A 24,830-nucleotide genomic window follows, 5' to 3' on the forward strand; every position below is an offset into this window, starting at 1 on the left:
ATTAATCGAGAACAATAATTGTTAGTTGAAGCCCTAATAATTTGCCATATCACATGGACTGTATACATCAGGATTGCACAAATGTTACAGGAAAATCTGCCAACTTTTGCTGCTGTTTGCTCTCTTCACGTGACTCGTGTTTCTACAGTTTACATTAAAATCCATAAAATATGAAGGATTATTGATATTTTATGTAGTATCTTAAAAAATAAAATAAACTTAGCGCAAAACCTCACACTTCTCTAACTTGCTGGTACACCCAAATCCATCATTTATAATAATTAGGTACATTGACTTTGTAATTCTGCAAACATACCACTAGAATTCAGACTCTTATCTCTGTTATGTTCATACCACCAAAGTCTGATCAATTCTTTCATGGCTCAAGGCCTACAGTGCCCACCAACTTTTATAAATTACAGATAAAGACAAACTAACCAATGGCCTTGGCAGAAGAAACAACTAATGACTTTTAAGTTCAGAGATGGTACCTGGAGCATTACCTCATAGCAAATTCATACTGATGTCTGTTGTTTAAACATGTACCACTAAAGAAAATGCAGTTTGTAGACTCAACCAAGCAATTTATCGACATTAAAACTAAGCAAAACCATGTCCAAAATAATTTGAAAAAATAAAAAATAACCTGACACAAAACAGGAAAAGATGAATAAATACCAAATCAGCTATTGGCAAATACTGATATCATACCATTTGCTGATTTACTGGCATATCTCTAGAAATCAGTTTATGAGTTTTTGGATATACACTAGAGATAGACAAGCAATCTAAACAGTGAAAACATAACTCAATGTCCAAAGTGTTTTAAGCAGCTGTTTATGGAGGCTGGATGTGGCACTGGAATATTAGACTTAAAGGTTATATTGATAACATTTTGTTAACATCCTGTGCTGTCACGAGGACGAGAGGCAGGATGTAAACATTAATGGCATCCTCCTCAGCTGAGCTGTAACGTTAGTTAGCTCAGTGGTGTTAAGTGAGCTAGCAGTATCGAACTATTAGCTATAATATTATTGTTGCTAAGCCTTTCGTCCATGAATACAGTATTTTCACTCGACTCACAAAACCTCCGTTATACATGTAACTTAGCATAATATGTTGGAGAATTTTAGTGTTATTCACGCTTTAATACCGCGTGGTTATGTATCAACATTTATACGCACTGTTTGCGAACTTCCTTCTCCTTACGTTCGGCACATTTATGTGCTTTTTTTAGCTCAGAGAAAGAGTTCATCAAGTTAGCAGCACAACACGTGAAAGCAGCCAAATCTGTAAAGTTTCCCCAAGTATTCCAGTATTGCACCCTTGGTACGCCTTCCGATCCGCGGAGCCCAAGCTTCTCCTGGAGAGGCGCAACTAACATTGGTGGCTGGGGTCCTGCTGCAGCTTGGGGGAAAGTGGCTACATCCCAGCCTCATACATCAAAAAAATATGAAAAACACCACTTTCTGACCTGCGTGTTTTTTTCTATTCCCTTTTTAGCTACCTAGCTAATGTCAATGTGCTTGTCATAGAAACAAAACCCACATGCAGCGTTTTTCTCTCTCACCGCACAAGTGCACAAGCGCCCTGCCAACGCTTCTCTGCCAAAAAAACCCCGCTATAGCCTATGGACACAAAGATCGATCTCAGATTTTATGAATCGATATCAGAGAATTCAAATGAAGATCGATTGAATCGGGAAATCAATTTTTTAAACAGCCCTATTGAGTAACCGGGTCATGATGTCTGGAAAGAGACATTGCTGTTGAGTTTTTCAAATGTAATGTATTTGTTTGGCACTTTGAGCTGAGTGCCATATAGTTCCATTATATTCAAAAAAGGCAGACATCTCTATGGCTGATATCTCCAAAAATCGTCAACTCACACCAAAACAATCTAGATGGATAAAGTGCACTACAGGTAAGAGGAAAAATTTGTGAACTGTCCCTTTTAATTGTCACATTTTCTATGCCATTTTGATTTTAAAGATGCCTCACTTTAATTTAAAGACATGCATTCAAGGTAGCACACTAAAAATTAAAGGAGGTCCAACCCACATGGGCCCTCATAGGTTAGTGTTGTGGGCCTGTGAGCCTGTCACCTCAGCTGGTCACTAAAAAAGCTCCTGTTATTTTTCTGTGGTTTGCACCTTGATTGTTTTTTGTGTGTGCAAAATATAGACCTAATGACTTTAAAGGAGCAGTGTGTATGATTTAGTGGCATCTAGCGGTGAAATTGCAGATTGCAACCATTTGAATACCACTCGCCTCACCCTCCCCTTGCAAGCGTGTAGGAGAAACTACGGTGGTCGTGTACATCGCGAAAAACGCGAAAGGCCCAATCTAGAGCCAATGTTTGGTTTGTCTGTTCTGGGCTACTGTAGAAACATGGCGGTGCAACATGGCGACCTCTGTGGAAGGGGACCCGCTCCCTATGTAGATATAAACAGCTTATTCTAAAGTAATGAAAACACAACAATTCTTATTTTCAGGCGATTATATACTTATTAAAACATACTTATAAATATTATATTTCATTTCTGCCAATTGCTCCTCCTAAATGTTACACACTGGACCTTTAAATTAAGGAGATGTGTCTTTCTAATAAACAAAGGTGTCTGTAAATGTAAGTGTGGATGAAACAAAAACAGCGTTTATGTTAAAGCAGGAGACAAACTAATTGTGAGACGAAACATAAGATGTAACAGCTTTTTAAAATAATAATTTTGCAAATTCTGATAAAAAAAACATTCTTTTATCCATAATTGAAGACATATTTTTAATTATATAAACCATATTCTAAATGTATCAATTAATTAATTCATAATAATTACCCATGAGAACAGTTGTGTGATTATCCAGGTGCACCAGCCCCCATACTGTATACTTTCCTACAGGTTACATTTAACCAAACATCCATTTCCTGAGGACAGTCCATGCCAATGTATGTATAAACAAATAATAAATGTGGTTTTGGTTGATATTAATGACCCTATTTACTTGTGTCTGATCCCACTGCAGATCCAAACTTATTTCATCAGGCTTTACAGGTGTTAACTGTTAACGGACTGACAACAGGCCCCTGACATTCCCAACTGCTAAATTTAGCTAACTACATTAATTAGCTAATAAGCAATTTAAAGATAAATTTACTTCCTAATCCCCAAATACTCACCAAATCTTGTTGTGGAAAAACTGGATCTTCGGGAGCATATCGGACGCGTGTACTCACTTGTTTTACTGAGGAATTAAGTTACCATTTTATAGCATTTCATATTTTTGTCTGTCAGTGTTCAAAGGCGAACCAAGCAAGTAACAAGCTAACTTAACCGCAGACAACAGCGCCATCTATTTTTCATACCAATTTGTGCTAACCACCCTGTCTGTTCCTAAGCGAAGCCCGTTTTCAGATAATTATTGTTCATTGCTAACTCAGTTAATTATTCAAGAGGAAAAAATTAGGTAGCGGACGGTGTCAACAGTCAAGAGGTTAAGAAAGGTCGCAGTGTTGGTATTCGAATGTGGCCTTTTCCGACAAACGGATATTTTCTCATTCTAATTTCCTGTTGTTACATTAATTTGTGTCCCCAAAATGGCGAACGTAGCTGCTGCTGCGGCTGCTGCTGCCGCCGCTGCTGCTGTTGCCGCGAATAGAGACCCAGCCGTTGATCGTTCATTACGATCAGTGTTTGGTAAGTTTGTTGCCTTTACTTGCTCCGTTGCAGGTAGTTTTATCCGTTAGCTACATAATAAGTCGACAAACCAACGGCTAATTAATTAAAGCTTGCTAACATAGATAGCCGGCTAGTGTTACCGTTAGCTAGGCAACGAGGAAACTAACTTACCGCTAGCTACCTGAAGAACGAGAAAACAAATCTTTAAATGAAAAAGTGAATTTCTTATTGTAATTGTATCATCTGTCATATCTCATAATTATTTTAGTGGGGAACATTCCGTATGAAGCCACAGAAGAACAGCTGAAAGACATCTTTTCTGAAGTCGGACTTGTTGTCAGCTTCAGGTGAGTGAATCAGAAATCAGAAATACTTTGGGTGACATTCAATTTATGGTAGCGTCAAATTAGCCATCATTATGTGCTGTAAACCCCAAATACAATTAAATTGTCCTATTAAACACTAGTGTTTTAATGTTTTAAAGGTTGTGTATGTTATTGTTCACGTAGAAGTTGTAAATGGATTTTTCCTGTTCGTTTTAGTCAACTCTAAACATGTGGACTGTCAGACATGATCATATGTGTCCTCTTGTTCTCAGGTTAGTATATGACAGGGAGACAGGAAAGCCAAAGGGATATGGCTTCTGTGAATATCAAGACCAGGAGACGGCCCTCAGTGCCATGCGGAACCTGAACGGCAGAGAGTTCAGTGGTCGGGCTCTCCGTGTTGACAACGCAGCCAGTGAGAAGAACAAGGAAGAGCTCAAAAGTAAACGTTTATTTCCTCTTGGCATTATTTCAAACTAAGGTGTTTGTGCAAAGCTACAGTTCTCTGCTATTTCTGTCTTGCACAGGTTTGGGAACAGGAGCCCCCATTATTGAGTCTCCTTATGGAGATAGCATCCAGCCCCAGGAAGCCCCAGAGTCCATCAGCAGAGCTGTGGCCAGTCTGCCACCTGAGCAGATGTTTGAACTTATGAAACAGATGAAGGTATGCTGGTTTACTGCTTCAGCTTTTTGCTAGCAAGTATTTCAGTTCCTTCTTGCGTGGCACTCAAGGCTGTTGTTGTTATGTTACAGGTCTAAATTACCTTTTGTTTCCTCACTGTACAGACATTTTAAATTAATTAATTTAGCACTTTAGAAGTTGACTACTTTGAAAGAATTCATCATCCAGTCTTCTCTACATTTTGTGACTTACTTAATCAAGATAAGAGGAGAACATACAAACACCAGAACCATCCTGAGTACTGCTTAACCCTATCAAAACGCAGACGTTCTGCTCACTGTTTAAATGTGATTTAGAAACAAACGGATTGGTCTATCTCACTGTCAATTGACATATCGATTGCCCTGGTCCATATAAGCAAAATTAGTTCTCATGGTTGCTTGTAACCCCTCCTTGTGTGTCATTATGGCAGTCGAATTGACATGTGAGCGAAAGAGGCTGTAAAGAACTCACTGAATAGTTCTCTGTTTTTTATTGTTTATTATGTTTTTGTAAATAATTCACATTCTAGTAGTTGACCTTAGATCCCTATGAAGTCAGAAAGGTTAGCGACATGGTTTGATTTGAGTAAAACCGGAGTAAAAGTGACTTTGACTACACGTTTGTTGTTTTACTTTATCAAATTTCGCCCATTTTATTTATTGGTTATATGGCTGTCGTAAGCCTGTAGTTCCTGTCAGTTTAACCAAAAACCTTCCAGATATCACTGATTAGTTTGATTACTGTTCTGTAATGAGCTCTCATATTTGACAACTTCAGAATTCTGATAAAATGCATTTTGTAACTTTTTTTCTAGGCAAACCTAAATTCTACATTTATATACTGTATAATCAATCATAAATCTGGAATGCAACTTTTCACACCAAATCTTTCTTCATTTTCAAATAGCCTGGATTATTCTGAAAAAGAAAATGTTCAGTACATCCATTTTTGAAGCTAATGAGAGACTTTAAGAGGCTGATAAATGTAAGTAGTACAAAAAATGTAGTTTTTGGCCGTGGACTGAAAGGATTAATGGGCAGTTATGTCTAGTCTCTAGTATTATGAATCCATCTCTGCAACTGGCATTTATGTATTATTCTGGTGAATTTATACTCAGATCTTTGTAACAGAACGGTCTCTCCAGAATAGGGCAGAAGATACAGTGTCTGGCCTTCACATACTGCAGCATTTCACCATTTTGATGCTAGTTGGCGTCTGCTACTGCTGTTAAGATGGCCAGAATAAAATTAGGACATTCTGTCAAAAGTGTAAAACCAAAATGTGATTAAACATTCTGAATGTTGCTGAGGTTTCCAAATATTTGAAAGTACCAAAGTGGAATTAAAGAAAGTAAAGTAAGAGAGCTAATGAGGAATCTAATAGAATTAAAAGTATTAAAGTCACCATCTCAGACTGTATGTTTAATGCTGCTTACTCTCTTTAGTCCCTCCTCCTCAAAAAAAAGATGGTGACAAATGTTTCTCTCAGTTTGAATCACCTCTAGGATGACAACTGTATGCAGATGCTCTTCCTTCCCTTTCATTAACAGAGGCTGTGCTGTACAGTCTGTCTCTCTCAGCTCTGCCAGAGAAGCCTTGTCTTTGTACATCTGGCAGTCTGCTTCATTAAGCTCAAAGAAACACCACACTGCAGACATTTTTCCTCGACTGGAAAAGTGTTTTGTTGCACCAAAGCTTGTCAGTAGAACAGGTCCATATGCTGATCAGAGTGTTCGGGCTCCGATCCTGATACCACAGATATTGTTGCACGTCTTTGTTCAATGTTTTGTGCTGATGCAGTCACTTTAGTTGGTTATGGACATGTAGATGAATCATAATTGGGTAACAAAAACTACAGGGGTAAGTCTAACCTGTCAGGAAGTAAAAGCACAAAAAGCTTTTTGGGTTTTTTTTGTTGTTGTTTTTTTTAAATGAGGAGCCAAACTTGTTTTTTGCTCTGCCCAATTGTGGTTTTTCATGCAGTCTATAATGTCATATTTCTGATTTCTCTCTCTCCAGCTGTGTGTGCAGAACAGTCCCCAGGAGGCGAGGAACATGCTGCTGCAGAACCCTCAGCTGGCCTATGCTCTGCTGCAGGCCCAAGTGGTCATGCGGATTGTTGACCCTGAGATAGCCTTGGTGAGAGACGCTGAATTGGGAACGAAGAGATTAGTCAAATCTTACATGATCTTATGTTTATTTGGAGCGAGGTCAAAATAATAAGTTAATCTGACTGTCACCTTGTCATTAGTCAAAGGAGCTGAAAGCTAGTCTGCACTTTTGAACCAGTACACATTTTTGAGGATGCTATTCCATATCATCTGTATACAGAAAATGCTCCACCGTCAAACTCCAGTCCCGTCTCTGATTCCCAGCGGGCAGGGTGGAGGAGCACCACCGGTCAATCCACCTCCTGTGCAGCCCAGCGTGCCAGTGCCTCAGCCGCAGCCTGTGGTAAGTAGAACAGTCTTTGACTCTCTAAAGTAACGGTCACATTACGCTTCTGTTCAACAAAGTAGTCCCACACTCTACCCTGGAAAAGGATGTGGTTGTCTCAGCTCTGATGCAGGAAATAAATAAATATTGGTGAGAGCGATCACAAACTGTAAAAAGTCTTTGAGAGCTGCTAATCTGGATTGCAGTAATTTACTTATATTGATGAAACAAAGGAGTTCAAAGATGAACTCTGACCTGCGAATCCACCAGAGCAGGAAACGCATGCTTTAATCTGTTCGTTAGAAGTGAATGGGAGATGGAGCGAATATTCAGTAGACAGAAGTGTAATGTGACCGTACCTTAACACATGTTTATATTTTACTCTGTAGCAAAAAACTGAGTGAAATTTCATGCACAGTCTATCTTCTCTCTTCAATCTACATTTCCCTAATCAAGACTTTAGTTAATTTAATCATCTTATACCATCTTACAAGTCAAGAAAGATGGGATAGTAAAAGGTGTCTTTTATAAGGTTATGTCTCAGAATTAATAACATATTAGATTCATTCTGTAGGTTAAATTTTTTTGTTTTCTTATTTATTTTTGTTTTGTCATATGATCAGCCTGGAATGCATGTCAATGGAACCCCTCAAATGGTGCAGCCCCCCAACATGGGTGTTGTCCCTGGACCAATGCCTGTACCAGGACAGGGACCAGGACCAGGACCAGGACCGGGACAAGTGGGACCTCCAGGTAATCATCAAACTGCATGCGTGCTTGCATCACAAACTGAACTGGTTGTGGTAGCATCACCCGTATGTTCCATATATCAATTCTTAAGGTCATTGATGGTTAAAGTGAGAGGTGTGACAGACATTGATGGTTAAAATCAGCCGCAACGTCTGCAACAAAAATCCTCTGTGTCTGGAGGTTTACTGCACTTGTGTCTGGCATGTGTCTGAATGTGTCATATCTGCTCAGTTGTTTCCACACACTTGTCATGCTGTAGCTGGCTCTGGTTTATTAGTCTCTGTTGTAATTTGCTCTCTTTTTGATGTAGAGGGTTTCACCAATAAGATGTGCTAAGTTTTTAAGGACCATATGTTTAGGGTTATGTTTGACAAATAGTTCTACAGTTTATAATAATAATAATAATAATAATAATAATAATAAAACAGGTCAATCTTATTTTTGCTTTGCGTTTTTTTTCCCTAATGAACCGCCACAGTGCAGTGTTTCCTGTGCAAATGTTATTTAAGCAGATCATCAAAATGAATGCGTTTACCTCATTTTATGTTCAAGCTTTGCATGTGTTATGGCTCACTGGGATCACTAGGTGTCACCAGAGCCTTGTAATTAGTCGAGGTGCTTTATGAGCGGCACCGAATAATCAACTTGACAATTAAGGGTCTTTTTTTAATTCTCCCTAATTGTCATTCTGTTGTTTCAGTGTTTTTGTTGAGCCTTCATATAACATATTTCTTAATGTTAAGTTTCTAAAAGTTCCCTCTTCACCCCTCTGTGTCTGTCTGTGTGTGTGTGTGTATGTGTGCATACAATAATGTCATGAGCATGCTTCAAAATGCTCTTAAAGTGCTGCTTTGCTCTCTTGAGTCTTGTGTCTCCTGTTTTTTTTTTTTTTTCACTTTAATGCTGGCTCAGGAAACCTTCAGCATTCTCCCACAGGATCGTCTGGGCAAGCCGCTATCGAGCGGCCTCAAGGTATCACTGTATTCCTTCAGTTCTCCAGTCAGGTCGTAGGACTGTTATGGAGAGGCCACTGTCCAAATATACAGCACTTCTGGGATTTAAAGTTAGCTTTCTACAGTTTGTTCCATTGCATGTCCACTATAAATATGAACCCCTTTGCTTTTAGACATTCAGCCCTTAAAGTAGTTATTAAGCCTGTTTGATCTCTGAGCATTATCATAACTAGAGCAGAATGTGTTATGTCATGAGGGTGGGAGGGTGGTGGTGACACTGCATGTGAACAGATAGTGTTAATGTGACTCAAAACCCAAATGTTTTTGGATGATTTCTTTGTCAGTATTAAAGCCAAGCCAAGTTTTTTTGTTTGTTTGTTTTTTTTTTTTAATGGATATTACAGTTAGTAAGTAGTGTATTGTTTTGTTTTAAATTCATCAGTTTGTATCTCAGTAGAAAAGTAGCAGAACACAGTAGTAGGATACATCAAAGAAGAATATATAAATAAAGATACAAAACTGACTTTTCATATTAGAAATCTTTAGCATATGTATGAATGGAAAACGTTTTTGTGTAAAGAATGACAGCCATAAAACTATCTGCAACAGAATTCATGCAAAATATACTGTACATCTGTACAATCTGAACCAATACCACAAAACAAAACAATAGTCCTGCTTTTAAATAAGTGGAGGTGGAGCCGTCGCATGTAGGGAAGTGCGAAAATTGAATATGCTGCACAGAAAGAACTCAAAAAGGGTCGGGATTGCTACTCTGGATAAAATGAACTGACTCATGATCCTGCATATGCAGCGTGTTACAAAGATTATGTTGAAATAAGAAACTTAAAAAAACAGAGGCACCACATGTATAGAGGTTTGATTTTGACACTGCCGTTGTCAGAACATTTAGCTTACATACACCAGTTACATACAATTATGTTGGTGAACTCCAGATAACAAAAATACAAATGCATTTGAGGCCAGTTTGTGTAGACAATGCAGGCTTTCTGTGCTCTTCTAGTTGGACTGCATTGCACAGCTTGATGGCTGTCAATTACAAAACTTAAGATACTCCAGGTTTCACTTTTGGATGCTGTGAAGGAGGTTGAAAATGCTTTACAGGCCCCATTGCAGCACACCAGGTTGTCTGCTCAGGTTGGCTAGTTGATAGATTTGTGTCAACATGCTCAGTGCGACCTGCTTAAATGTGCGGGTGTGACTCTGATCTCAAGGCAGGTCTGAGACATTGGAAATCAAGTCATTGTCTTTTTACACTGACAGTTGACCTGCATCTGACGCAGGTTAAGAGCTTGGTGCACTAGCCCTGTTGTAAATCACGAACTTTGAGTCTCCAAAGTATCTGTTATTATCCCCTTTTTGAATGTTTTGTCTACGTGCTTCTTTTCTTCTGATGCTCTGCATGAGCTCATCTCATTTGACATCGGACAAATTGCTTTAAAACCTCCCCGTCACTATAAAATTACTTTGACTCCGGGGGTTACTTTGCAGAGTCTGCGATTTGTAGTTTGTGGAAGTTGGGAAGAGACTTGAGCTGTCATTGATCCAGACTGATTGATGTGGACCACAGGAGGTCTCCTGTTGTTCAAGACATGATGTAACATAGATGCTGAAGCCACATGTTGTGGTGGGGGCACGTTTTTTTGCCCCAAAAAGCTTATTAATTCTCATTTTCTGTGTTTATGTACTGTTTTTAGCCACGGTGCTGTTGCCATGGCACTGTGGGCAAATTTGAGTCAGTCAGCCACGGGTGTGATGCTTCTCCTTCATACCTGTGTGCCAGACAAAATTCAACTAGGCCTTTCGTTTAGCAATCAATTAAAATGAGAATTCTAAAAAATGTAATTATTAGTGACATGATATTGCAGAGTATGCTTCAAGCAGCATGCTACTTTAAAGCAACCTTGGAAAATCAAGCTTCTTGGCTACTCTTGCTGTGCCCTTGTTCGTGTTTGTTAGCATCAGTTGTCAAAAATCTGTCCAATTTCTTGCCATTTTTCCACACTGTAGTTCCACAGACAACAGGACTATTAGCAGCCCACAAATCCTTCACCCCAGCAATTTTCTTCTAGCTGCTCCTTTGTTTTATTTTTTTTACTAGCCCTGTGCTCTCAGCTGTTCCCAGTATAACAGTAAAAAAAATCCATATTAACGTGCCATTTAGTGGGGCACCCCGGTAGCTTACCTTGTAGATCCCATCTTTAGTCCTTACCGCAGCGGCCTGGGTTTGAATCTGTCCATGGCCCTTTTTTACCATGCCCCCTACCTTTACCTTGAATCGGTTAAATCTAAAATCAGCCAAACCAAGAGGACAGACAGAAAGATTCCAATGAATGTCCAGCATAAATAACCATTACATCTTACTGATATGTTAAATGAGCCACATTTACTAAACACAACGTTAATTTTCTTTAAAGTAAAACTGCATCAGGCAGTCTCCGTTCTAGCTGTCATTTAACTGTAATATAGCGTGAAGCAATCAATCTACCAGTGACCCTTCTTGTGTGCGTTACGTGATGAAACATACAGACTAAATATTTCATAGCGCACGTCAGATATAAGGAAATTAAAATGTGTTCCAGTTACTGGCAAATACAGATCTAAACCTGCCTTATTAAACTTTATTCAAATGTTGTGCCCTATTGTTTTTTTTTTTTTTTGGGTAGCGACGCTGCGGTATTTATACTCTTAACATATTTGAACACTGACACACTCATTCTACTTGATCCTCTTTGCATGCCTCCCATCATTATGTTCTCATGACCAAATAACACCAGAGTTACATAACACAAGTAGGAAAATATTCTCATGTCACGCCTTCTGACTACAGACAGGTTTTCAACCTCTGTCTTAATGTTGAGAGGACACAATTTTTCGCATTTTTGTGTTCCAGATCCCACTGTTGATATTTCCCTGTGTGTTATGACATCAGGAAGTGGCAGTTTGATGTGGTCACTGTGTATTTTATTGTGCTTTATCAACCCCAAACAGCTGTGGTTGTTTCCTGAGAGATCTATCCTGAACAAACACTCATCCTATTATTGTGTGTGTGTGTGTGTGTGTGTGTGTGTGTGTGGTTTCCCCTACCTGGAATTGCAGCCTGTTAAGAGTTACAGCCTATTATTAATGGTTTAGTCATGAAACGTTTCTTGCTCCATGAATAGAAAAAACTTGTTAATGTTTTATGTGGTTGAATGTATGATTTTCTCCTCTCAGGACCAGGCGGTATCCCCCCCAGAGGCCTGCTGGGAGATGGTCCTAATGATCCCAGAGGAGGAACTCTGCTGTCGGTCACTGGAGAGGTCATAGAACCCAAGTAAGATGTTCACCCATATCACTTTACCGTAATAATAGAACAGGTTGTGTGGATTTAAAGGAGTGTCAATAAAAGCCATTAAAGGTGGGGTATGCGATTCTGGACAAATCCAAATGCTCCATTAGCATTAGTAATTACTTATACAGCGTTAAAGTGAAAAAACTGTAATTTTATAAAGATGTAATTGCTCTTATTTTGTCTGTGTGTATTTAGCCGGGGTTACATGGGAGCTCCGCCACCCCTCCAAGCCCCACCTGTACACATGGCCCAAATGGCAAGTGGACCCCCTCCGGACATGAGAGGACCTCCAATGGACATGAGAGGCCCCCCCATGGGTGAACCACGAAACATGATGGGTGACCCCAGAGGGCCCCCGATGATGGAGCCACGGGGACCCCCGATGGAAACCAGAGGTATTTGCTCCAATAATGCTTCATAGTTTGAGAACCTCAAATGATAGTTGTGATTGTGTGCATGTAGTCAACATTTGTTTGTAACAGATCTCAGTTTAGTTTCAGTCCCAGCTGGCAGACAAACCAAATGCCACTAAACCAAAGTCTTTTGTTTTCAAGATGTTTTTATGTCAGTTGTTTGATATGGCAAACACTCCCCCCCCCTGCAGCTGTGGTTACACTTTTCATTTCTTTATATTTATTACCTCATCCATGTCACAATGTTTCTAGAAGCCAACAAGACTTCTCCCAGCTACAAACACACCTTTTTTTTACGTTTGTGGATTTTAATGTTAATGATTTTATGATAAACTTTCTTTCTCTTCAAACAGACTGAGTCATATTTAAACAGAATTGTCCTGTACATAATGTATAGTTAATATTCAGCAAGGTGTGAATGGTAAGTGCGGTTTTGTTTCTTTCTGCAGGTCGTGACCCGAGGGCGATGGACGCTCGTGGTCCAGTGACGGGACAGAGGGTTCCCATGGCGGCAGGGATGCAAGGCCCTGTTCCTCATAGCATGGGTCCCAACGCTCCTCCACCTGCAAGACCGGTAACAGCTGCATCTAATGTCTTTGTCTGTATTGGCTGTTTGGCTGTGGTTTTAATTTTTGGCAGTTAGCTACCCAGAGTTTTTGCTTTTTTTTATGTTATTGAACTGGCTACATGCAATTTTAATATAATATAAAATATATATTCATTTGATTTTGTGAGGAAGTACATAAACTATTATTACTAAAATTACTTTCAAGACTTCTTTTTGTAGAATACACAAAGTATCTAAATTTCACAAGGAATTTAATCTATCCTCCTTTGACTCAATTATTAGCCTATAAATACTTTATTAAACATTTACTTCAAATCTCATTTTTAAAAAAACTCATGTGAGTGTGATTTGAGGGAAGAAAGATGCAAAAGAAATCAGTGCTTTCTGCTCAAATTGGATAATCATAACCCCCTGATAAACAGTGAAAACTAACAGTATGTCTGTCATGCAGGGTCCTGGTATTTCTGGTGTTCCTCCATCGGGAGGAGGCTTCAGTCCGGGACAGAGCCAAGTCTCCACACAGGACCAGGAGAAGGTGGGTGTCACTTTATCTATCTGCCCTGGATTATAACAAACTGGACCAAGAGTCCTTTTGAATGACCTTGATAATAATATCTAAATATTTTATGTCTGCTGCCAGGGGAAAGACATACACATGATGACACAAATAAAAGCGGCTTTGATCAATAACCAGCAGTTCTCAGGGTTAGACACAGAGCAGCTCTGTCTATCAGAGCTTGTTGAGGTGCCTCTGAGCAAAATGCTAATTCTCATTCACTGATTGCAAGACATTCTTGGTGTGAACCACCTGAAGGGGAAAAGCTGGGCATATAATAATAATTTTTTGTTCACTTTGAGGGCAGAAAAGCACATTTTACCTCCTGTATGACAATTAAATGTAATATTTTTGTCCCTGTCTAGGCTGCCCTGATCATGCAGGTTCTGCAGCTGACCCCAGAACAGATCGCCATGTTGCCCCCGGAGCAGCGGCAGAGCATCCTCATCCTCAAAGAGCAGATTCAGAAGACTGCAGGAGGGGCGCCTTGATGGTCTGACTGAGAAAGACCTCAAAAGGTTTCAGGTGGGCCGAGATGGAGTTTCTCTATTTCCTTCACGTCACTACAGTTTCCATCCCTCCAGGAAATTCAGATTTTGAAGCATGTTTGCATCATCATGGAGCAACTCTGTAATTTCTGACACGATTCTGTTTTCCTTCCTTTTTCATTACTCGCAAACTGCTCCATCCCATCACCTTCAGCTTGAAAAGGTCTGAAGATTTCTCATTAGTTTGGAATATTGTAGTTTTTTTTAAAATCATATTGTCTGTTTAATGTATGAAAGCGTAAGGTTGTTGCTTGTGGATTCAAAAATAAAAGTGAAGCTTTTGAGAGGATGAATGCTGAACAGATAAAAAGGTCAGAGCTGGAATGTCATGAGGTTTCATCCTTTTCCCCCAAAGCCGATTGTTTTCATGTTACTGGCTCTGGAAACTGTTTGTCTGGATACTGTTTTGTCAATAAAACAAAAAAAGACATTGATTTCTTCTATTTATTAATTTATTTAAAAGGAGTTTGGAATTGTATACGAGAGGGGATTAAAAACAGCTAATTGTGAAATAAAAATAATTTCAATAACCATAAGTCCTTCCATGTCTTTAGAGGATGATTAACCACAGGCTTCATGAGTGGCAGTCTTCCTCCTGGTTAAACAATCGTTTTATTCTAATAAGGAAATACCTGTGAAATTTGATGGGTTACGATAAACCCATTGTTTGTTTCCAAGAAATCTGTTTCCTTAACCAGTAAAGCTTTTAGAAAAAAAAGTGACAATTACAGTTTATACTTACACTTGCAAATTTCAAACATATTTTTAGAGCTCACAATAGTTTCTTTTAACCCTAGCTCAATCACATGTATTTGATCAGAAGCAGAAGTGGAAAATATGCTTAAGAAGATAGATGAATATTGACTTAGAATTAAAGAAAAAAAATACCAAAAATGCAGCTTCTTATGTGATGATTTGCTGCTCTTCTTTGTCTTATGTGATAGTAAACTGAATCTTTTGGGGGTTTTGGACAAATCAAGAAATCTGAAGATATTAACTTTTGCTCTGGGAAACTATGACGGGCAATTGTCACTGTTTTCTGACATTCACACAAGAAATAACTGGCAGATTATTGGATGGAATGGAAATAATTGTAGTCGCAGCCCTAGCTGAGCTACTGTAGTAGATTACCATATGTTCCCAAAAGAAGTACGTTAAATTGTGTACTGTCTTTATTCAAATGGTAATCTTTGCGGGGGAGAAAAGGTAGTTTTCCACATGATGTGCTAACAACTCGTGTACAACAGTAAAATTCTGTCCTATAATCTTGTTCAGAACTACGAGGGCTTCACCAGAAATGAGGCTTAAAATGAATGAGACAATGAAAACATAAATATCTGATTGTAATTGACAGTATAAACCATGATTCATAGTGGATTATGAGGCCACAATGTTTCATGGATGAAAAGATGTAAAGAAAGAAAGTCAGTCACTGAGGAGTTCTGACAAAACAACATGCCGTGCCTCTTTATCAGTGTGCCGTGTAGTCTAGTGTGTCAAAACACCTGTGTAGTGTCAAAGGTTGTAAGGCAGCTTTGTCATCATCAATTGTTTTACAACAGTTCATGGTGAAAGACATTCCCCCTCAATTGTTCTTCAAAAAGCCCAAACGCTGTTTTCCTGTTGTGTTTTCGCTCAGAAGTTCTCCTTGTTGAAGTAAAATTTGGTCTTCCGAGGATCCACGTCTGAGTATTTGGCACATTTCTTGTCCAAGACTTTTGCCAGAGCTGCAGGGCCACACAGGAAGGTTCCCACCACAGACCTGAAAACATTAACAAAAACAAAATGAAGAGTTATTTCAGAGGTTAAAGTTATGATGTGAAAAGTGCATAACAACAGTGATGGAAAGTAACTGAAAATTTATTCAAGTGCTGTACTTTAGTACAATTCTGGGTTACGGAGTATTTCCATTTTCAGCTACTTTATACTTATACTCCACTACATTTTGGACAGAAATACTGTACTTTTTACAACTGTAGTTACTAGTTACTTTTCAGATTAAGATTTTAGATAACATAAGCTTGTAAAACACATTGACCAGTGAATCCCAACCTTGTTGGCTGCTGGTGACTCCTTACAAAAAAACAGTTATATATCAATCTATAAATATGTTACAGGTCCTGCATTCTAAATCTTACTTAAGTAAAAATACAGAAGTATTATCGGCTACATACATATAAATGTCTCGCCAGTAAAGATGTTGTGTTTGATACTTAAATGAACTCTTGTTTAAAAATGTTCTAGAAATATAAATGTCAGCCTGTAGCTTGAAACAAGAAAGAATGAAGCAGATTGCTGCATAAGTATGAAAAATAAAACTTGATTTTGGAAAATACTTGAAAGCAGTTGATTTGTATTTAAAGCAAACAGTCTGGAAGAGGTAGATTTAAAAAAGAAAATAGAACAATGCACTGAACAATGCATGCAAGTATAGGGTAGCAGAAAGTGGAAATACACAAGTAAAGGTAAGTACTTAATACAGTACTTGAGTGAAAGTACTTTCCACCAGTGTATATAAAGTAATTAAAACTAGCACCTGCAACAGTAAAATGCTACCTATACATTGATGCATCAGTATTAAAAGTCTGTTAATATAAAACATATTTGTCAGTTAAGACCATTCTTTTTGCAGACCTGGTACATTTTGCTGATTGCACTTGGTGCTTAAGTCAGATTTTGAATGCAGGACTTATAATATGGTGTTTTTACATTGTTGTATTGGTACTTTCACTTAAGTAAATTATCTGAATGAAAGTATTATGAATACTTCTTCCACCACTGTTAAAATGATTAGCCGATCTCCTGTATTTTCATAGGGAATTAAAGATATTTTAAGATTTTCTAAGAGAGGATTTTATCTTACGTGGGGTTCTCTTTGCGGACTTGTTCAAACTCCTTGTCCCAGGCCGGTCTGCCATAGTGAGTCTTCTGTTTGAGCCCCGTGACCACGTCTGTGTCCTCGTCAAAGTGAACCTTCGCATGAGTGGCCTGTGACAAACAGAGACAACACAGCTGAGTTTAAGCTGAAATGACCTCACACTGTTTATCTGGACTTTGGTTTGTGACTTGAGCAAAGCGAGGACTGATTCACACACATACATGGCTTTGATCCCATCCGGTCAGGTAGAGTTTGTAGGTGAGGAAATCCCCCATGCCTCTCTCCTCCATCTCTTTCTCCAGCACTTGCAGGAGGTCGGCAAACCACTCAAAGGCGTGCGTTTCCCGGCAGAGCCAATAGAAGTAGATCTGAAACCAGGAAGCAGATACAGGCACGTTAAACAATGACCCTCTTAAAAAGAGCTTGTCACGCTGCTGATGACTTGTACTCTAACATGGGTGTATTGTGAACACACACAGTGTTCTTTATTTGAGAGACAATAACAGGTCCTGTGTCACATCAATGAGGTGCAGCAGTATGTCAGCGCAGTGAAATGGATATACAGGTTTAAATGTCAACAGCAGACTGGTTTGGGTTGCTACCTTTCTGGTGCGCAGTTTAGGGCTGGAGACTTTGAACTTGTACCAGATGGACTTGAGGATGGAGGCGAAGGGAGTGACTCCGATGCCGGCACCGACCAGCATGCTGACCTCATAGTCGAACACGTCCTCACTGGCTGTGCCAAAGGGGCCGTCCACACCCATTCTGAGGAAAAACAATAAATAAGTGTTATCAGGGCAAATAAACTACAGGTGACAACCAAGACATGGAAAAAGTCTTTAAACAGCAACTTGCAGGTTGGCGACATCAGTGAAATAATGTGTGAAAATGGCGTAGAAACTGGATTCCCCCCCCCCTCAAAAAATATATATCTATACACACACACACACACAGACACACTACAGTGGCATCTGGAGTTTTTATTTCCACCTCAAAATGGAGGAATCTGACGTGACGTCACATTAGGAAGGGCCGTCAAGTTTAATAATTAATAAATAAATAAAATATGGACCCCAATGCTGGTTTTGACACTGATGAGGTTGAAAATATCTATTCATACACGTGTGACAGACCACACCCTTATAATTCTTGGAAACACTGATACAAAGGTGGGTCCTACAAGCTTTCATACAGACTAGCATCACTATACAACCCATCAAACCTAATGCGTGTCATCTCAGCTGCTTAAATTCAAGCTGTAAATCCTTTGGATTTAGCCTTACGTTCTCCTAGTTGTCTAATCTGAGGTTCAAAGTTTCATTCTTGACCTTGGAAAACAGCAGCTGAGAAAAAAAAAGTTCTTTATTTTATGTTTATTTTTACAGGGACAAGTATGCAGCATGTACCAATGCCACAAGCCACACCAGACCATTTATAACCTGAGCTGGATTGCAGTGCCCGTCCCTAGATGCACAAAACTCAAACAATGATGCAATTATCTCACCACAAGGTCCATTTAGTAGCTGTTGTGGAGCTTTCAACCATATAATATAGTTTGAACCTCACCTTTAAGTGCTCAGGAAATTTTAACATCTACAATTCCACGACAACTGGGCAAACTCCATCTGCTGATGAAGATCATGTGATACGATCAAAAGCTTCGGAACAGCTACTAAATAGATCTTGTGGTGAGATTTTTTTCTGAATTAGTTGCATTGTTGAATTGCTGCTAATTGGCATTCAACCTATACAAATTAACTTGCCTTCCCTAATATGGTCCAGATTTGTAACACTGAGTTTAATTAGATTTAATGACATTTTGCAGGAGGTATTAACATTGTTTTTATCTGCCGCTGCACTGTTTTGTGGATCATTATCCTGTATGTAGTACTGATTAAAACTAAATATGTGCAGGGCCCTACAATCAGTTATTTAATTTAGAGGGGTCGTATATTAAACAGGGTTTAAGGCAAAAACTCCCTTCAAAGTTCATGGAATTCCTGTGAAATTAACAATAAAACAGACAGATGTAGTGGGATGTAGTTTTTAGGTAACTGACAGAGAGTTTATCTGAAAAAGGGCAAATAGCTTAATAAGTTGAATGACAAATTTTATTTTTTTGTGGTTTTTATTTTGTAGTTGTCCTTTGCATGTGGTATCTATTCTTCTGTTCCTTTATGTGTATGGTTATGTCTTTGTGTAATTATAATAATAAAATAATAAGGCAGCAAATGTCTCCTGTACTTAAGGTAATGTTTATTCATACTTTTAACCTTGTCTGGTTTTATTTAATTAAAAGTCATGTATGTATGTGGCTTTCCACTAGAGGAACCCTGCAGGATATTTGCTGGAGATTTTGACAGTTTGAGAGGAAAGTGGTTCCGGTTTTGACCAGAAAAAGTTCATGCGTCATGCAGCCCAGCAATAGATCAAAATCACACTCAAACTCACAATCAGCTGCATTGGTATCACTTCATATAATAATGACTAACACAACCTGTTCTATAAAAAAGACTATGTTGGTATATGATGTTTTCAAATGGATTCTTTATAAATATGCAAATTATTCTTTCATATAAACGGCCCAAAAAGACCAACCTGCCTCTTAAATCAGATCAGTGGGTAAAATGTTGGCTTGTGGCTTGAAACTGCATGAAATCAGAAGTGCTCACTTGGGTCCCTGCGCTCCCTCTGGTAGCTGCTGCACGATGCTGATGAGTTTGTCAGTCCAGTCCCCGGCCGAGCGGATGTGAACGCTGAAGAAGTCCTCCTCGGGGGCAGAGGTCATGGTGAACGGGTGCCACTCCAGCTGGGAGATGGCCGGGCAGTTGAGGAAGACGTACTGACCCACCTCCATTTTGAAGCCGTTCTTCACCAGCTGCAGCTCCAGCACGTTGGACGGCCGCATCACGATCTTTGAGTAAAGCAAACAAATAAAGTCAGTGTCACATAACCTGCAGAATAACTCAAGAGGGCAAAGATGAATCATGAATCAAACGTACCTTCCTGTACTGGACTGTCTGGATGTAACGAATGAAACGTAGGAGACGTTCACAAAGATACAGAACCATTGGACCAATCACCCACATCCAGGTCTACAAAAAGATTAAGGAAAATACAGAGACTCAGTGACGCTTTTATTTGTACTAGTAGTTGTAGTGATTAAGTAGTTTTAAGATATCAGTAATCGTAGAAAAGGTTTCAGTCGTAGTCATCTGGACACTGTTTTCAGAATCAAGACGTTTCGGCTCCCATCCGGAAGTCATTCTCAATTGTGAAAAAAATGGGACGGGAATTAGAAATTTAAGCTACTCTGTGTTACATAAGCCCTGCCCACAGGAAGGAATCTGCCTGAGTATCTGTTAATAGCTAGTTTCACCTGAAACTGACCTAATACTTTCCAAGATGGCCCAGTAATCAGTAATCAGGCCTATTGTTATCTGGCTGCATCTACTTCATCACTGTACCTGATACGATAGAACACTCCTGGACGAATGAGGGACTACACCGTCTTATTTTGAAGATATTAGTAATAGCTGTAAAGACGGTTACAGAGGATGAACAGTAAAGAGAAAAAAGACGAACCTGTGGGAACCCTCCTGCAAACTTAGGGATGGGACACTCAGGGATCCTTCCCCATTCATCACTGCGGTCTTTACAGAAGGTGAAGTTGTGTGGTGGATCTGTTCTCTGTTGACTTCTCACAATGCGCCTGCAGATGGTACAGACGAGTGAAACCTGTTTACAATAACAACAAGAACATTTCATCTAAAGACGATAAAGTTGAAACCTTTCCCTTACCCGGCTCCGTGAAAGACGAGACCAGCGAAGAAGATGATGAAGAGATGGTGGGTGTACCAGAAGACTTCGAAGTAGCTGCGTCTGATGACCTCCATGGAGGAGGTGACGATGAGGATGAGGGCCACAGTGATGATGACCCCTGTGAGGCCAGCGATGGTGGTGAAGGCAAAGTAGGTTGGAATCTGCTGCGCATCCTGAGACACCAGAAGGGGAGAGAGAGAGAGAGAGAGAGAGAGAGAGAGAGAGAGAGAGAGAGAGAGAGAGAGAGAGAGAGAGATTGTACACATGAGCTTTCCTTTGCAAGAACAAGAGGAGGGAGGATGATGGAGAAGATGGAGTTGAGGATGTGGACTCTCTGCTGTGTTTTTTTCTGTTTTGTCTGACAGATATCATGATATTTTAAAAAAGGTACACCCAGACAGCACCACTAGAAGCCACGCTAGTAGCATGGCTCTAGGAGTGGAAATATCGGTCAGCCCGTCCACCACTTTAGTCCATATCTCTAAAAACTATTGGATGGATTGCCAGAAAATTTTGTACAGACATTCATGATCCCCAGAGGATGAATCCTACTGACTTTGGTGATACCAAATCCATCCAATAGTAGTGAAAAGTCTCAGCTATTATTGGATGGATTGTCATGAAATTTTGTACACACGTTCATATTTCCTTCAGGATGAACTGTAATCACTTTGGTGATCCCCTGACTTTTCATCTTGCGCCATCATCAGGTCAAAATATGTCCAATACTTTGGTTTGTGACCAAATACTTACAAAACTAATGACACTCCCACCAGCCTCAGCTGTACTTTGTGTTTAGTGCTAATGAACAAATGTTAAACTACAATGGTGAACACTGTAAACATTACACCTGCTGGACATCAGCATTAGCATTGTCACTGTGATCATGTTAGCATGTTGATGTTAGCATTACCTCAAACCACTGCAGTGCCTAGCTAAGTACAGCCTCACAGAGCCGCTAGCATGGCTGAAGACTCTTAGTCTTGTTCATTTATCCTACATTTGCAAAGTTAGCAAGTAGCTAAGTACATTTACCTAAAAATTGTACTTGCAATTTTGAGGTACTAGTTCTTTGGAGTAATTCCACTTTCTACTTTAATTCCATTAAGTTTTTACTCCATGACATTTATCTGACGACTAGTTTGTTTTTTACAGCTAGTTAGATAAAGAAGATAAATATGAATTAAGATGAATTAATGATAAACTGTAAAAAACAGCCTTGTTTCAGCTTAATGACACATTTTAGACATTTTCTTAAAAGTTTTAGCAGATTTACTCAACTTGTAGATGAGCATATGATCCTTCAACTTATATCAAAACATGAAAAAAAGAGTAAAGAAATCCCCAAAATTGGAGATATAAAGGGATTTTGTATCGCCACATTTCTCTTATTTCATTATGGTAGTTTCATTATAATCACTTATAATCTTACAATATGTGTTACGCGGACTGGGTTCAGGAAGGTGGTGTTGTGTGTGTCCTCCAGGTTGGACAGAGCAGTGCTGAGTTTATCATAAACTCCTTGTCTGCTGTTGTTGTACCGCTCCACGTTCAGCAGATGGGCGATCGTATGAACAGCTGTCAGGATGCAGAGAGCAGACAGTTACTGTATGCTTTCACATGTTCATTCATACTACCTTCACAAAATCTGCTTTCTGTTTGGGACAAAATGCTGCTCATTTGGACTTAAATACTTTTTAATGACAGTTTGACTGACAATTGTATCTTAGCCAGTTCCATCAATAGTTTAAAAAAAATAAATAAATCAACAGCCTAGTACTTTTAGTATGTTTTAAAAATCTTGGATTTAAAATGTTTGCTGCACTCGAGGTCAAGATTTCCTCTTATCTTTGAAAAGAAATGAGAAAAGACTGTTTTGACTGAAAAGACTGTTTTGGCATTAAGTAAATATTTTTTTCCCCCATTTGTACCCATTTCAGTTTCCCCACAGCATCAGAATGGACTGAAAACTATTTTCTTCTTTACTATTCTGTGTCACCCTTGAGTAATTATTTATTATTTTTTGTTTGTTTGTTTGTTTCTTTTTTGCTGAAGAAAAGTATTCAATGCCATGTCCACCCACATCTACACCTATGGTGCTGGTAAAAACTCTAATCCAAAACTTAAATGTTGATAAAAGAAGCCATTTCTATCACTATAAATTAACCAGTTACTCATTTTCATCATTAAACAAAAGGTGTGTTTGTTAAAGTTTGTGATGTCTGCATGATAGAGGCAAACCTCAACCATTTGGGAACATTTAAACAAAACAGAAGACTGAAAGAGAAATTCTTGCTTAAGTTCACCTGTCATCAGAGCTATCATGTACGCCACCAGCTTGTGGAAACTCAAATTTTTGTCCAGTTGTTTCCTCATTGTTCTGCCACAACACTGAAAAGATAAACAAAAAAGTGAAAAAAAGGGCAAAGAACTTCTTTCCAAAGCAGTTACTGAAACCTGCCTGACCTATATCTATTAAGATAAGATATGCTGTAAAATATTAGATAATATAGATATATTAGATAAGATATGCTGTAAAAACATAATGCTATTACTCCTCTTTGTTTTGCCAATTTAATTTGTTGAAATAGCACAGTATCACCCAAAACATTACTCTAATTAGTGTAAAATCCTTGGTGAATATTAGAAATAATAACTTTATTTGTGCAGCACCTTTCATGCAGACGTGTCAGACAAGTCCTTCGCAAAACATTATTTAAAAAGGAGGGAACTAAATTAAGCAGAAAACTGAGCAAAGATAAACAACTTTAAATACAATGTTTGATAACATTAAAATGAATCAAAAATAATAATAATAAAACATGTTTTAAAAGTTTATATACCAGCGAATGAAAAGAAAAGTAGTTTGGTATGTAAATATCACAGATATGTGAACATACAGCAGTCAAACTAGTTTGTATGAAATGCATGGAAACACTCCACCTTTAAAAGATAATGAGTGTACAGTTCAGTGCACCTCGACCTGTTGTGACATGTAGTTAAGATCTTACCACGAAGGAGCCGCGGAGCAGAGACAGCAGGTTCCTGCACACCGGGAGGAGGACCAGCATGCAGTTGAAGTTGAGGACAGCTGCAGGAGCTCTGGCCCAGGCTAAAGCAGACTGAAATTAAAAATATGGATATGTTCAAACTCTAATTATAGTGATTAACCAAACATGTTGAGCTGACGTCTAATCGCTTTACTCACCCCTAAAATATGGCGCGTGTAAAAAAACTGATCCCCCAAGTCGTAGAAGAAGTAAAACCAGACGAAAAGGAAAATGTTGATGCCCATCCAGACCGCCTGCAACACACAGCAACGTGTCCATCACAAAATTAGCCTTTCATTAAAAAAATGCATTTTAATCTTAGTCTATTTGCGTTGAAGATGCAGGAGTTTCAACAATGACATTCGCAGGTTGTTGGGTTTTTTGGACATTGCATTTTGCGCACAAAAGCTGCGCGTAAAATCTCATTCTTGTCACCGTTAATCCTATTTGCGATTTGAAAAATGAAATTCCTAAAGTGTAACTATTAAGAACTCACCAGTATGAAGGATGTAAGTCCATTGTTGATAATCCAGTTACCCATGTTGAGCACTTTATCTCGACTCGCAGCAGCTTCCCAGCATCTTCAGTCTGCCTGCACTTTTTATCTTTATACCCTCCTGTCCGGACTCCTCCCTCCTCTACAGGTGATGAGACACAAGGAAACAAAACACGCAACCTGTGAAATTGCGTTGTAGAGGAAGTTCGGAGGAGAGGTTTCCCTCCTGGAACTGAATGACCACATTCCTACCTGCTCAAAAAACAAACATGGACGGTAGGAATGAGGAAGTAGCCTATCTCTGTTACACCATGCAAGACATTTTATCCTTCTGGACTCA

The 24,830-nt window shown here is 39.0% G+C and overlaps 3 protein-coding genes across 8 annotated transcripts in view; 1 reads left to right on the forward strand and 2 right to left on the reverse strand.

Moving 5' to 3' along the window:
- bcorl1 (BCL6 corepressor-like 1) overlaps positions 1 to 3,401 on the reverse strand; it is a 34,473-nt gene extending 31,072 nt beyond the window's left edge. For all 4 annotated transcript variants that reach the window (XM_044205082.1, XM_044205080.1, XM_044205081.1 and 1 more), the window contains exon 1: positions 3,178 to 3,401. In XM_044205082.1, coding sequence (XP_044061017.1) covers positions 3,178 to 3,215 — 38 coding nt within the window. In that variant the 5' untranslated portion in view covers positions 3,216 to 3,401. The remainder of the gene's footprint in view (positions 1 to 3,177) is intronic.
- A 136-nt stretch (positions 3,402 to 3,537) lies between these two features.
- Positions 3,538 to 14,678, forward strand: cstf2 (cleavage stimulation factor, 3' pre-RNA, subunit 2). Of its 3 annotated transcripts, XM_044205091.1 has the most exons (14): positions 3,538 to 3,694; positions 3,945 to 4,023; positions 4,275 to 4,444; positions 4,530 to 4,666; positions 6,685 to 6,804; positions 6,997 to 7,119; positions 7,725 to 7,854; positions 8,764 to 8,823; positions 12,042 to 12,141; positions 12,355 to 12,554; positions 13,022 to 13,146; positions 13,592 to 13,675; positions 14,062 to 14,221; positions 14,399 to 14,678. In XM_044205091.1, exons 1-13 carry the CDS (start codon positions 3,595 to 3,597, stop codon positions 14,185 to 14,187), a joined length of 1,554 nt encoding a protein of 517 aa, XP_044061026.1. In that variant the 5' UTR covers positions 3,538 to 3,594; the 3' UTR covers positions 14,188 to 14,221; positions 14,399 to 14,678. The 3 variants fall into 3 exon arrangements, with proteins under 3 accessions (XP_044061026.1, XP_044061025.1, XP_044061027.1); XM_044205090.1 differs by having other exon boundaries at positions 14,062 to 14,678; XM_044205092.1 differs by lacking the exon at positions 8,764 to 8,823 and having other exon boundaries at positions 14,062 to 14,678.
- On the reverse strand, positions 14,675 to 24,758 carry nox1 (NADPH oxidase 1). The gene is made up of 13 exons (XM_044205088.1): positions 24,491 to 24,758; positions 24,153 to 24,248; positions 23,956 to 24,066; positions 23,251 to 23,335; positions 22,377 to 22,522; positions 20,924 to 21,117; positions 20,708 to 20,834; positions 20,125 to 20,217; positions 19,795 to 20,036; positions 17,725 to 17,887; positions 17,344 to 17,490; positions 17,108 to 17,232; positions 14,675 to 16,006 (listed from the first exon to the last, which is right to left on the reverse strand). Exons 1-13 carry the CDS (start codon positions 24,533 to 24,535, stop codon positions 15,880 to 15,882), a joined length of 1,701 nt encoding a protein of 566 aa, XP_044061023.1. The 5' UTR covers positions 24,536 to 24,758; the 3' UTR covers positions 14,675 to 15,879.
- Between the last annotated feature and the right edge of the window lie 72 nt (positions 24,759 to 24,830).

The sequence above is a fragment of the Siniperca chuatsi genome, linkage group LG8, assembly GCF_020085105.1.
Source record: "Siniperca chuatsi isolate FFG_IHB_CAS linkage group LG8, ASM2008510v1, whole genome shotgun sequence".
NCBI lineage: Eukaryota > Metazoa > Chordata > Actinopteri > Centrarchiformes > Sinipercidae > Siniperca > Siniperca chuatsi.